The 13,960-nt window shown below is 34.8% G+C and overlaps 1 protein-coding gene across 2 annotated transcripts in view; it reads left to right on the top strand.

The window, feature by feature from the left end:
- Positions 1-13,960, top strand: part of ITFG1 (integrin alpha FG-GAP repeat containing 1) — a 343,198-nt gene that overhangs the window by 12,954 nt on the left and 316,284 nt on the right. For both annotated transcript variants that reach the window (XM_077132340.1, XM_077132339.1), the window contains one exon: positions 6,313-6,387. In XM_077132340.1, coding sequence (XP_076988455.1) covers positions 6,313-6,387 — 75 coding nt within the window. The remainder of the gene's footprint in view (positions 1-6,312; positions 6,388-13,960) is intronic.

Genomic DNA, 13,960 nt, shown 5'->3' with positions numbered 1-13,960 from the left:
CCTCCTATCATGAAAATGTTTCCCTGCATTTTCCTCTAGAAGTTTTTGGTACTGGCTCTTCCATTTAGGTCTATAATCCACTTTGAATTAATTTTTGTATAGGGTGAATGGTAGGAGTCCTCTTTCATTCTTTTAGCTATTGATAGAACTCCCACTTCGTTCTTTTATTTTAGGATATCTTTAGCTATTTGGGGTCTCTTTCCCTTCCATATAAATTTGATACCAGTTTTGCCAAGTCTTCAGAGTAGGTTGTTGGGATTTTGATTGGTATTTCATTGAATCTATAGATCAGTTTGGGTAGAAGTGACACCATTTTTTTCTTAATTTCATCCTAATTATGCATTTGTTTATTGGTATACAGTCTATCTTTGTCCACTAGAAAGGTTAGCACCACAATAGCGGGAACCTCATCTGTATTGTTTGGGGTTGTACATAAAGCACCTTGTACATACACATGTTCAATAAAGATTTGTTGAACAAATGAATAAAGAAATAAGTACCAAACTTTAGAAAAATAATCATTTGGAATAGGGGTAATATATCAGGTTGTTTTGGCCTTTCTGGAATAAAGTCACTGGTAGAGTCAAGAAATGGCATCTTAATGACATTCAACCTTCGTATCCGTGGGCATGGAATGTCTTTCCATATATTTAGGTCATTTTTTATTTCTTTTAGTAATTTTTTTTATTTTCTGTCTATAAGTCCTTGACTTGCTATGCTGATTCTTAAATTGGTCGCTATTTTGAATGGAATTTTTTCCTTAATTGTATCCTCAGATAGGTCATTGCTTGTATATAGAAACATTACTGATTTTTGTACATTAATCTTGTATCCCGCCACTTTGATGAATTTGTTTATTAGCTCAGGTAGCTTTGCCATAGGATTTTGAGCATTTTCTAAGTATAGGATCATGTCATCTGCAAATAATGAATGTTTTATTTCTTCCTCTTTGGATGCCTTTTATTTCTTTCTCCTGTCTAATTGTTCCAGCTAGGACTTCTAATACGATGTTGAATGGTAGTTGTGACAATGGGCACACTTGTCTCATTCCCGATTTTAGGGGGAATCCTTTCAGTCTCTCACCATTAAGTATGATGCTATCCATGGGTTTTTCATAGATACCCTTTATCATTTTGAGAAAGCTTCCTTTGATTCCTACATTTTGAAGTATTTTTATTAGGAAAGGATGCTGGATGTTGATGAGTGCTTTTTCAGCATAAATCAATATGATCATGTGATTTTTCCCTTTTGATTTGTTAATGTGCTTATTACATTGATTGATTTTCTTGCATCAGACCACCCTTGCATTCCTGATATAACCTGCATTTGGTCAAGATGTGTAGTTCTTTAAGTGTGTCATTGGATTCTATTTGGTAGTATTTTATAGAATTTTTGCATCTATGTTCATTAGGGAGATTGTCTATAGTTTTCATTTCTTGTAGCATCCTTATCCAATTTTGGTATTAGAGGGATGTTAGCTTCATAAAGTGAGTTTGTTAACATTCTTTTCTCCTTAACTTTTTGGAAGAGTTTGAGCAGGGTTGGTGTTAGTTCTTTGTGGAATGTTTGAATGAATTCCCTTGAGAAGCCATATGATCCTGGGCTTTTCTTTGTGGGAAGATTTTTGATAACTGATTGAATCTCTTTACTTGTGATTGGTTTTTGCAATTTTTTATTTTCATTCAAGTCAGTGTAAGTAGTTTTTGTGTTTCTAGGAATTCTTCCATTTCATCTAAGTTGCCTATAGCTTGTTGGTATATATTTATTCATGATATTCTCTTAAGATTTTTTAAATTTCTTCATGATCTGTGGTAATGACCTTCCTCTCATTTCTGATTTTGTTTGTTTATATCCTCTTTTTTTCTTTGTTAATCTAGCTAGGAGTTCATAATTTTTTTTTATTTTCTAAAAGAACCAACTTTTGGTTTTGTTGATTCTTTCTATTTTATTGTTCTCCAGTTTATTTCTGCTTTAATTGTTATTATTTAACTTGTTTTATTTGCTTTGGTGTTAGTTTGCTGTTCTTTCTCTACATTCTCCAGGTGAGCAGTTAAGTCCCTAATTTTGCTTGTTCTTATTTTTTAATTTTTAATATAGGCATTTAGTGAAATAAGTTTCCCTCTCAGAACTGTCTTTGCCACATCTCATGATTTTCATATGTTTTATTCTCATTATCATTCATCTCCAGATATTTACTGATTTCTCTAGCATTTTCTTTCTTGACGCATTGATTATTTAAGTGTGTGTTGTTTAATCTTCAGATTAATCTCCAGAGCTTGTGGACACTCTAGTTCTTTAGTGATTATTAATTTCCAGCTTTATTCCATTGTGATCAGAGTTTTTGAGTGATCAGTGTTTTGGGGTATAATGTTATTATGTCTATTAGGTCTAATTCATTTACCCCATTGTTTTGGTTCTCTGTTTCCTCGTTGATTCTCTGTCTGGTTGTTCTATTTATAGCACAGTCGTGTATTCAAGTTTCCCACTATTATTATTGAAACATCTATAGTTTCCTTCAGTTTTGCCAATGATTGCCTCTTATACTTTGTACTTTGGAACACCTTGATTAAGACTATACATGTTTATGATTGTTAGTTCTTCTTGATGAATTGTCCCTTTTATTAATATATAGTGTCCTTCTTTGTCAGTTATGACATCTTTACATTTAAAGTCTATTTTATCTGATGTCGGTATACATACTGTTTTCTTTTGATTACAGCTTGCATAGGAGATCTTTTTCTATCCTTTTACTTTCAATCTAACCATGTCCTTGAGTTGATTTTATGTATCTCTTGTAAACAGCATATAGATCTATTATGTTTATTAAGCCATTCTGCCAATCTCTGTCTTTTAATTGATGAGTTTAGTCCATTAACGTTCAAAGTAACTACTATAAAAGCAGTTCTTGACTCTCCCATCTTATAGTTTCATTTTTATTTTTCAGATCTATGTATTTCTTTCTCTCTCTTTTTATCCTTTTAATTACTGTAACTTGTATACTTCAATTTTGTGCTCTCTTCCATGTCTCCCTCTCCTGTCTTTTTTTTTCACCTGATAGTATTCTCTTTAATATTTCTTATAGGGCAGTTCTTTTGTTTCCTGGTTCTCTCAATCTGTGTTTATCTTTGAAGATTTTAATTTCTCCTTCAATTTGGAAGGATAACTTGGTTGGATAAGGGATACTTGGCTGAAAGCCTTTCTCTTTCAAGATCTTAAATGTATCATACCACTGCCTTACTGCTTCCATGGTGTCTATTGAGTAGTCTGAAGTTAGTCTTATGTGTTTTCCCTTGTATGTAGTAGATTGCTTTTCTCATGTTATTTTCAGGACTTTGTCTTTCTTCAACATTTGACTGTTTGAGTAGTATGTGTCTTGGAGTTGGCTTGTTTGGATTTATTTTACTTGGAGTTCATTGATCCTTTTTGATTTGCCTATTTATGTCTTTTATGAGGCTTAGGACATTTTTCCTGACTATATTTTCAGCTAACTTTCCCAGCCTTTTCTCTTCTCTTCTCCTTCTGGGACATCATTGATTCTTATACTTGTAAGCCTCTTATCTATCATTTCCCTCAGATCCAGCTGCATTTTTTCCATCTTTCTTGCTATTTGTTCTTTTGTATACTCTAGTTCAATTATTCTGTCTTCTAGCTCACTTATTCTTCCTACTGCTTCTTCAAATCTGCTATCATTTGTCTCTAGTATAGTTCTAATTCATTCTACTGTATCTTTCATTTCTGTGAAATCTGCCATTTTTCTATTTAGAGCTTCCAAATTCTTCTTTATGCTCTTGCAGTGGCTTCCTGATGTCCTTTATTTCATTGATACATATCCTTGTAGAGCTTTTACATATACTATATCCCCTTTGGAATTTTGATTTGGTTGTTTGGTGGGCCATTTCTGCTTGGATCTTCACATTCTTTGTGATTTTCTCTTGGGTGTGGGGCATTTGATTTTATTAATGTAGTTGTTTTGCAAGTTGGTTTCCTTCAGTTATCTAAAGTTTTGTATGTATTTGGTTTTACGTTGAAGTTTCCTTTTACACTTGATTTATCAGTTATTCCTTGCCAAATCAAGGTCTGGATTTCATGTCGGGGAGCCAGTTCAACTTGAGGGTGTATTGGAAGCTAGGCTGGCATGCCTGGGTACTTCAGTGGTAGAATAGCCCCCCAGGCTTGACTCCCAGCCCATGCACCCCAAAAAAGGAAAAATGAAATAAGTAAATATGTAAAATAAAATAAGAATTTAGTAAAAATGTACGATAATGACAAAAAACAGTCCTCAACATTAGTACACCCCAGAGTCAGAAGGAGACACCCCACACTATATTGGGAGTAAACTCAGACTGGTGTCTCACTAAGGGAGATAAAATTTAAGAAAATAATAATAATAGTAATAAAAATAAAGGAAATAGAATGGAATAATAAAAAATATATAAAATGAGACATAAGTAAAGAATTAAAAATGTGAGAATATAAAATGTCTTTAAAAATAAAATAAGAATCTAATATGAGAAATAATTATACTACTAATAAACTATGTATAGATAAATTTTATTAAACAAAGAAAAAGTATAGGGAAAAAAAGGAAAAAGAAGAAAAATGTAGGTAAATAGGGAGTTAGTCTGATTGCACGTTCCTCTTTTCCCCAGGAGGCCCTTCCATCCCTCAGGCTCCTCACTTCCCATCTGCAAGATCGGTCTGCACTTAGGCTCTCCTCCCCACAGGACCACTCCTCCTGCCTTCAGAAACTAGAGGAATTATGTAGAGCAGGAGGGCTGCTCCCAATCCCTACCAGGAGAACTGGGGTGAAAACCACTGCCTGCAGGATCGGCAGACCCTCAGGCTCCAGCGCCTGTTGGGTCTGCAAATTACTGCACCTTCAGAGCCAGCTACTTCCAGCGCCTTGGGGCCCTCCTAACCATGGTCGATGATCCTGTCCACCTCCAGGCTGCCCATGGGCACTGTCAACTACAGACCCACACGTTGAGGTTTCCCCAGCCAGCAGTTGGTGCAGGCTGGAGTGGAGGGAGTTATTTCCCTTTGATTGTACCTCCCCTTAGCCACAGCTGGCCCAAGTGGAGATCACAGTCGACTGACCCATCCCGCTATCCCCATCCCGATCCCCCTGCCTCTCTCCTCCTTATGACTGCTTAGAGACCCTGTTTATAACTCACCCTGCAGGAGGCAGTCCCAGTCATTTTTTTCCCCTGTCCCCTATCTTTGTTCCACGGGGTAGGAGTGAACTCATTCTCTCTGCTCTGCCATCTTCCCAGAAGCCAGGAGCCTCTGTTCTTGATGTTATGATATTTATTAATTGTGATAGAGGAAAGAGAAAGATGAAATTCAGTATTTTGGAAGAAGTTTGTGGTTTTGTCTCAGGTTCAGTAGCTTAGAGTTGAATCCATTATGGATCCATGCTGATTCTAGCCCTGCAGTTATTCAAAGAATTAAGAATTGTTTTGGGAAAAAACTACTAGTGCTTGATTAACAGATATGAAGAGTGAAAGATTTTCTCCAAAGACTTGGAAAGAATTCTGTATTAAGGAGACATTTTTATTGTTTTTGCAAATCTCTCTTAGTGTTAACATTTGTTTCCTCAAAATCGACTCATGGACCATAATAAATTTAATCCATATTTTTGACAGGATCCTTCAATAATAGGTAGAAATAATTCTTGAGACTTAAATATGTATTACCATATTCTTATTTCCATTGCCACCCTTCTTACAGTTACATCTGTAGTTCATTTGCCATTAGAAGTCTGAACAATAAATCTGTGGGTTAATCTTCTTTAGAGTACTTAGCTTGATTTCATGTATAGCTGTGTATTTTTTTCATTGTTATCACAATATTCAGTGGCTAGTATGAATTTTTATATCAGCTAGCGATTAATTTTTTGAATTATTTCTCCTAACACTCAGGGATAGATTAAATTATACAGAGGTTGCAGACAACCTTCGTATCTCCCAGAAGTTTATTTCTCACTTTCACTACATGTCCAGTGTAAATGAGTGATAGGCCATCAGTCAGAGTCAGTTAAGGACCACCATCCTTGTGGTTTGAGCATCTGAAATACATGTTTTTCTCACTGCCTCAGTAGTCTTAGGAAAGGCTAGAGGGCCTAGTAACAGAAATCAAATACTTTGACCTGGAGGTAACACGTCACTTCTCTTACATTTCATTAACTACAGCAAGACATTGGTGAACATTGTTATATCTGCCACACCTCCCAGAAATTCTTTCTTTTAAAGCTAAATGAGACGTGAGATGTTATAAAATAACTGCTTAAAATTTTCAATGTTTTCTTTTTAGTTTCAATGGTGATTTAATTCCTGATGTATTTGGTATCACAAATGAGTCCAGTCAGCCACAGATACTATTAGGAGGGTGAGTAAATATGATTATGACCATATATTAGCTTAATGTATTGTTTCTGCTGGGGAACTGTGTATCTGTGTGAACTAATTGCTTAAATCATTGGAAAAAATCCAGCTCATTAGAAATCCTTGTCCTTAAATATTTTTCAAATGGTATATGTTCAACAATTTTTATTTGTTTTGATTTGATCTGCAATTGCTTTCTGTGTAAATCCAACTTAGTCCCATTATCCACTTGGAATTTAGAGATGCAAAATAATCTAATGTGGTAACATATGTAAAACATGAAATGTGCCATTTTAAATATTTTTATATGTATAGTTCTTTGGTTTTAATTGCATTTACAATGTTGTGCTGCTATCACCACCTTTTGTTACTAAAACTTTTTCACATCCCAAACATAAAATTTTTACCATTTTACTAATTCCCAATTTTCCCTCCCCTAACCCCTATAGCCTCTAATCTGTATTTTTGTCTTTATGGATTTGTGTATTTTAGATATTTCGTATAAATGGAATCATTTAATATATGTCCATTTTGTCTGGCTTATTTCACTTAACATACTGTTTTACGGTTTATCCATGTTGTATCATGTATCAGAACTTCACTCTTTTTACAGCTGAATAACACTCCACTGTATGTATATACCATATTTTGTTTATCCATTCATCTGCTGATGGACATTTGGATTACTTCCATTTTTTGGCTATTATGAATAATGCTGCTACAAATGTTGATTGTACAAGTAACTAAGTACCTACTTTCAATTCTTTGAAATATATACGTAAGAATAGAATTGCTGAATCAAATCGTAATTCTGTGTTTACCTTTTTGACAGCCAAAAAAAGCCGAACTGTTTTCCACGATGGCTGCACCTATTTTATAGTCCTACCTATAATGCAGAGGGTTGCAATTCTCTATATCCTTGGCAACATTTTCTATTTGTTTTTATGGTTATTTTAATTTTTTATCTTGTTTTCTTTTAACTTTCCTTCCTGCCTTCAAACCACCCACCCATAACTTCTAATCTGTCTTCTATTCTGCACATTTTCTATTTCTAGTCCTCTGTTGTAAGCGAGGGCATAAATTATTTACCCTTATGTGCCTTGCTTATTTCACTGAACGTATTTTTAAGGTGCTTCCATGTTGCAACTTGTCTCATACTTCATTGCTTTCTTGCCCACATTTGTTATTTTCCATTTTAAATAACAACCATCATAGTGGGTGTAAAGTGGTATCTCATGGTGGTTTTGATTTGTATTTCTCCAATGGCTAATGATATTGAGCATCTTTTCATTTACTTATATATATGTATATTTCATCTATATATTTTCCTTGGAGAAATACCTATTCAAATCCTTTGTCCATTTTTTAAATTGGGTTGTCTATTTGTTGTTGAGTTATAGGAGTTCTTTTTATATTTTAGATATTAAGTGCTTATCTAAAACGTGATTTGAAACTATTTTATCCCATTCTGTAGGTTGTCCTTTTCACTTTATTAAGAAGCCCCTTTATGCACGGAAGGTTTTAAATCAGATTTATCTGTTGTTTCTTTTGTCGCTCATACTTTTGGTGTCATATCTAAGACTCCATTGCCAAATCCTGGGTGATAAAGATTTGCCTCTGTATTATCTCCTAAGAGTTTTATAGTTTTAGCTTTTATATTTAGGTCCTTGATCTAATTTGAGTTGATTTTTTGTATATGGTATGAGGTATGGGTCTTCATTCTTTTGCATTTGAATATACAGTTTTTCCAGCACCATCTATTGAGGACACTTTTCTTTCCCCGCTGCATGTACTTAGCACCCTTGTCAAAAATCAGTTGGAGGTGGGCCACGGTGGCTCGGCAGGCAGAGTCCTCGCCTGCCATGCCAGACACCTGGGTTTGTTTCCTGGTGCCTGCCCATGTAAAATAAAATAAATAAATAAATAAATCAGTTGGCCGTAATATTTTCCATGTTTTAATGATAGCCAGTCAAATGAATTACTAGATTTTTTTTTTTCAGAGATGGAAGTATTTAATTTAAATAGTATGGATAGCTCAATTCTTGTTGGAACCTCCTCCACCTTAGTCTTGGTAGCTCCTAGACTTTAACTGATAAGTCTTATTCCATATTTTTTCATTTGTTCAATGAGTAATAATTTTCTGGATGTGCAACTATTTCTCTTTTAAGCTCAGGAAAGTTGTTAGTTTAAACCTGATGCTTGACAAGTATATGTGCTAGAACTCCCCTACTATCCAAACATGCTAATCTCTTAGAGAAAACTGCTTGGAACTTTGTAATTCAAAATCTCCATTCTAATTCTTCTGGATTTAAATAGAATGGTCCTCCTTACACAAGCATTCATGAAAGCAAGATACTTTTTGTGTGAAACAGTTAACTTAATTTTTTCTGTATCTGTTAAGGGAAAATTTAGTTCAGAAGTATACAAAATGTTTAGTTTGTTGGCTTTCCTAGTAGTGAATAGATCTCCCTTCATGAGTTTGTCTTGTCCAAGTACTTGGAAATTTTAGTCTGCATTTTGGAGAAGTAGTGTCTCTTTATGATTAGTTTTTAAAATATGATTGACAGGCATATAGATGAGTAAATTGTCAAAATTTAAGGTATTATGAGAAAAATGTCATATTTCCTGTTACTTTTTCTGAAAATTTTTGATAAAGAATTATGGATGTTGTTGATAATCCTAGTGAACTTTGAAAGGCTTATTGTGAATCTTGAATGAGAAACCTGTTTTCACCCCAAAATTTCAAAAATACCTGAAAAAGAGCCTATATAAGTTACTTCTCCCATGGCAAGCCCTGCTGTTTTGCCTTGGGTTGGGAGTTCTTGGAAAACTCAGTGCTTTCCTTTCCTCTCTTGAAAAGCTGACACGTGACTGAAAATGTCATAGTGATTTCTTGCTTAGTTTATTTGACTGAAAATGTCATAGTGATTTCTTGCTTAATTTCATAATAACCTCTAATTTAGTAAAAAGAATACTTATAATATCTCCATTCTGATATAGTTTGACAGTTAGAAATTAAAACTTGTGAAATAGCTATTGTTGATAATTCAAAAAGTAAAATTTCTTGTCATCTTTATGGATTTTATACCTAATCTAAAAGAAACTATTTAGAATATCATGTGATAAAGTCATAGCTTGTTGACTTGTTCTGAATTCTGTATTATCTTTTTTTCTCTAATGCTTCCTGAAAAACTGTAGTTTTAATACTTTTTTTGCCTAAGGACGTATTCTTGTGGGTTTTTTGTACTTACTCTTGAATATTCTGGTATTATCCAATGCCTGTTATGTAAACTTCAGTTAACAATAGTAGCTGATGTGCTCTAATTGACAAGTACTAATCTAAGATTTATCCTGATGCAAATATAAAGAATGAAGTTATGTGGATTGTAGAAATTATACAAATTACATAAATTTCTGTCAATAGCCTTGTTAGAATTATTGCAGCCTAGAAATATCTTCATGACTCAGTCAACAGAAACTTGAATAAGTCCCTGTGGCGACAAAGATTAATGTGTTACTAAAATTAGAAAAAATATATTTAGCCCATATCAGTTTCATAAGCCTCTAGTGCAAAAGTGAAAAAGCCATCAACTGTGACATTTTGGACTTCTTTGAGTGACCTGTTTAATGGGCGGCCCAATCTTATTTATCAATAAATCTAAACTTGCCTGATTTACTAGGAAATATAACCTTGCTTTTGCAGCTTAAATATTCTACCTCATGAGCATGGTAGACAGAGGTTATCTTAACTTGTACTGAATTTGACCAGCACCTTAGCTTTATGGAAAATTTGCAGTAATCTTTAAGTAGAGTGTTATATGCTTCCTAGCTCTATATAGGCATGGAAATAGCACAGGCAAACTAGGAGAACCAGTTTGGGAGGAGTAAAGATACAGCTGGCTAACCTAGGCTGGCAGTTGTAATGGGCAGAAGAGTCTCTTATAATTAGTGCAATGGGGGGAGTTACCAACAGTGACTGTAAGGGTGCTAAATCTTCTCAGGTGCTGGAGATAATTGAAGTATGTTAAATAGTCAAAGGTGAGGTTTCAGTTTGTGTCTCAAACTCACTTTAAAATGACTTGAGACTTGAAATAATATAATAATGTGTCATATTAATTAGAAAAACACCTAGCTATTAAGTGTGGAGCAGCATTTGCAATGATGTTATCATTAATGAGCATTTTCTATAAAGGCATATTTGAAATTGATGTTGCATAAGCACGCAGGATATTGTTTTTGGTATTGAAGTGAAATACTTGTACCTATCATTTTAATAAAAGCCAAACCTAATGTTGTACTGTTCAAATTTTCTGTCACTCATATGTTGGGTTCAAGCATATTTCTGGGCCAGGTCTAGGTTGTATACTTGGGCGTATTAATGTAGATATGTGGCATATTTGTATTTTGCAATACTGGTTTAAAATTGTTGCATGAAATTTTTTTGAGTAATGTTAATGACACTGAAAGCAGAAATTTTTAACTGTAAGTTGTGTGGGTGAGTTTTGAATTCACCATTATCAGAAAAATTCTTTATGTTTTATTTAGATATAGGTACTGTCAATCTAGAAGTAATGAATCCCTATATTTCTGTTTTTACATCTTTTCTAACCTCAAGAGCAATAACTGGTTTATTAAATCATCTTTCATATTTATTGCTAATTTTGTTTGTTTGCTGATGCATTGGAGAAAATATTGCAAATATTTGTCTTAATGAAGTCATAATACCATTACGTCATTTAAATTTTCTTGTTTAGAAATATGAAACACAAAATAAAACCAAATAATCCTCAAGACAGTTTTAAAATTTTAGATCAACATTAGTATTCAAAATCCTAACCAAAAAGGTGGCTTTGAGCTAATTCGTATTTTCTTTGGCTTTCCTTGGTAGCTCCCTCTTCTCCCACCCTACATACCATTTATATTTTGGTATTAAAAGGAATCCATTAGAACTTGTAAAATCAGTTTTTATGAATATTTCCATAGAAACAGTGCATCCGTTTTCTAAGTTTTGTCTACTCCTAAAGAAACTCTTTTCTTGGGGATTCATTTATTTTCCCAATGTTTCTCATCTAAACCTTGTTCTTTTCAAAATTAAGTAACAGAAACTATGAAAACCTTTCTCAGATGCCTTAAAATTTTATGTAGTATGATTCAAGTAGCATGTCATAGTTACATAAGGATCCATAATTTTATTTCCTAGAATCCCACCAAGAGTTTTTGAGTGAAAACTCAAAAACAGAAACTATGAAAACCTTTCGCAGATGCCTTAAAATTTTATGTAGTGTGATTCAAGTAGCATGTCATAGTTACATAAGGATCCATAATTTTATTTCCTAGAATCCCACCAAGAGTTTTTGAGGGATCAACTAAATGACCCAAGAATCCCTGGTGATATCTCATTATCCTTTGTTTTATATTCTGATTGGTAGCATTGTATTTAAATACTTTTGCATGGTTTTATATCGTTTTTAATGCCTGCCCCAGAAGCCAGGGCATGTCTCTTTGCTGAAATATTGGAACAAAGTGAAGGATACAGCTGCAAGAAAACTCCATATTTTCTATTAGGAGATTATGGTGTTATACTGAGAGGTCCTTGAGATGATTTGGTCTCATATCTTTGAGTTAATTTGCCACCCAGAATGTATGATTCATCCAGTAGTACCAGGGTGACTTCTGTTTTTCAGTGATGCTTCTTTTCTCACTGCTCAACATGACCCTCCGGAGGAGACATCATATAGTTGCACAGTTTACTTGTCCTCTGTGAGGTTTAGGATTGAATGGGGAAGGAAGAGAAGAAAGAAAGTCTCAAACAAGCCTATTTGTTTTTTAAAATATCTGAGTGACACTGGGGTTGACACTTTGTATTAGCTGTCTGTCTGTTTTTGTCTCACAACAGATAGCTTGTGTGGTTAAGGAGGCTATTTCAAGGAGATTGCTAAAGAGCCTTATTCTAGTTTGCTAGCTGCCGGAATGCAACACACTAGAGACAGATTGGCTTTTAATAAAAGGGGATTTATTTCATTAGTTCTTCAGAGGAAAGGCAGCTAACTTTCATCTGTGGTTCTTTCTTACGTGGGAAGGCTCAGGGTAATCTCTGCTGGCCTTCTCTCCAGGCCTCTGGGTTCCAACAACTTTCCCTGGGGTGATTTCTTTCTGCCCAGGCCTGGGCTGAGCTGCAAGTACTGAGATGAGGTATGCTGAGTTGCTTGGGCTGGGCTATGTTGTGCTCTCTCATTTAAGCACCAGCCAATTTAAGTCAAAGGTCATTCATTGCAGCAGGCACGTCTCCTAGCTGACTACAGATGTAATCAGCAACAGATGAGGTTCAGGTACCATTTGCTCATGTCCACAGCAACAGAACTAGGTGCCTTCACCTGGCCAAGTTGACAACTGAATCTAACTACCACAAGGCTAATTAAAGTGGTTAAGTGATCACCTCTACCTATTTGTAAATAAATAGTAGATCTAGGATTTGAATCTTGATCTACTAGTTCTAAAATCTTGCTCCTTCTTTAATTTCAATACAGTCATTACCATGGTAATTACATAGGGCCTTTGGTGGTGATTAGATTCTTATGAATAGTAAAATAAGGATCTTTTGAAAGTTTTCACTCCTGGCCTATTTGTGCCCCTCTCTCCTGTACCAGGGTTGATATAATATGTGCATTCCCTTGGATTGATGTCAGGAATTTGGGCAGGATTTGACAAGGTGGTTCTTGGCCAGCTGTCATTTGGCAAGTCATTCACTTGGCTGCATTTACCTGGTAGTCACGTGTGCCTGAAAGGTCCAAGAAAGCTTCAGTCACCTATCTAGAGCCTCAATGCTTCATGTAGTCTCTTTTTTTCTCACCACTTGACTGGCTTGGACTTCCTTATAGCATAGTTGCTTTGTTCTGAAAATAAGTATTCTAAGAGAATGGGCAGAAGCTGATCTTTAAGGCTCAACCCTAGGAATTAACACGCATCACTTATGCTGCATTCTATTGATTAAAATGGATCAGAGAACTAAGCCAAAATTCAAGGGGGCTAGGGGATTATAGACTCCACCTCTTGATAGAGGCAGATAAAATCAAAAGGCAAAACACGGGATTGGAGATAATGTGGCCAGCTTTGGAAACAGTACAGTAAACGGTGTTTACTTACTTTACAATAAGTAAAGACTTCCAAACAAATATGCAGGCATAGATCTTCTTAAGCAAATCACATTCTAAATTTGCTTCTCAAAAAATCACATCCATAGGTGCTCTTACCTAAAACTGATGTTCCTGAGAATGTCCCTGTTTTTGCTATACCCGTTCTCTCCTTCACATGAGAAAGCCATATTCCTTACTCTTCCTAAATCTTACTACTTATGCATTTCCTGAGGTGTAAAACCCCACATTGCACAAAAAAAAAAAAAAAAAATCTCCTACTGTGATTAATCAAGATACCCTAAACTAATAGTACTGCTAGTATTTCCAAGTTGGCTGAAAAAGGGGACATTTGGGTAAAGGTTCCACATTTACGTATTCTGAATTCAGCTGGAATAGAGTGGGGTTGTGGGAGTAGTGACAGTTTTTCATGAGTTTGCCTCTTCC

Source organism: Tamandua tetradactyla, chromosome 16, assembly GCF_023851605.1.
Source record: "Tamandua tetradactyla isolate mTamTet1 chromosome 16, mTamTet1.pri, whole genome shotgun sequence".
Classification (NCBI taxonomy): domain Eukaryota; kingdom Metazoa; phylum Chordata; class Mammalia; order Pilosa; family Myrmecophagidae; genus Tamandua; species Tamandua tetradactyla.
Note: the sequence above shows the minus strand (reverse complement) of the source record. Positions and strands in the feature narration are given on the sequence as shown.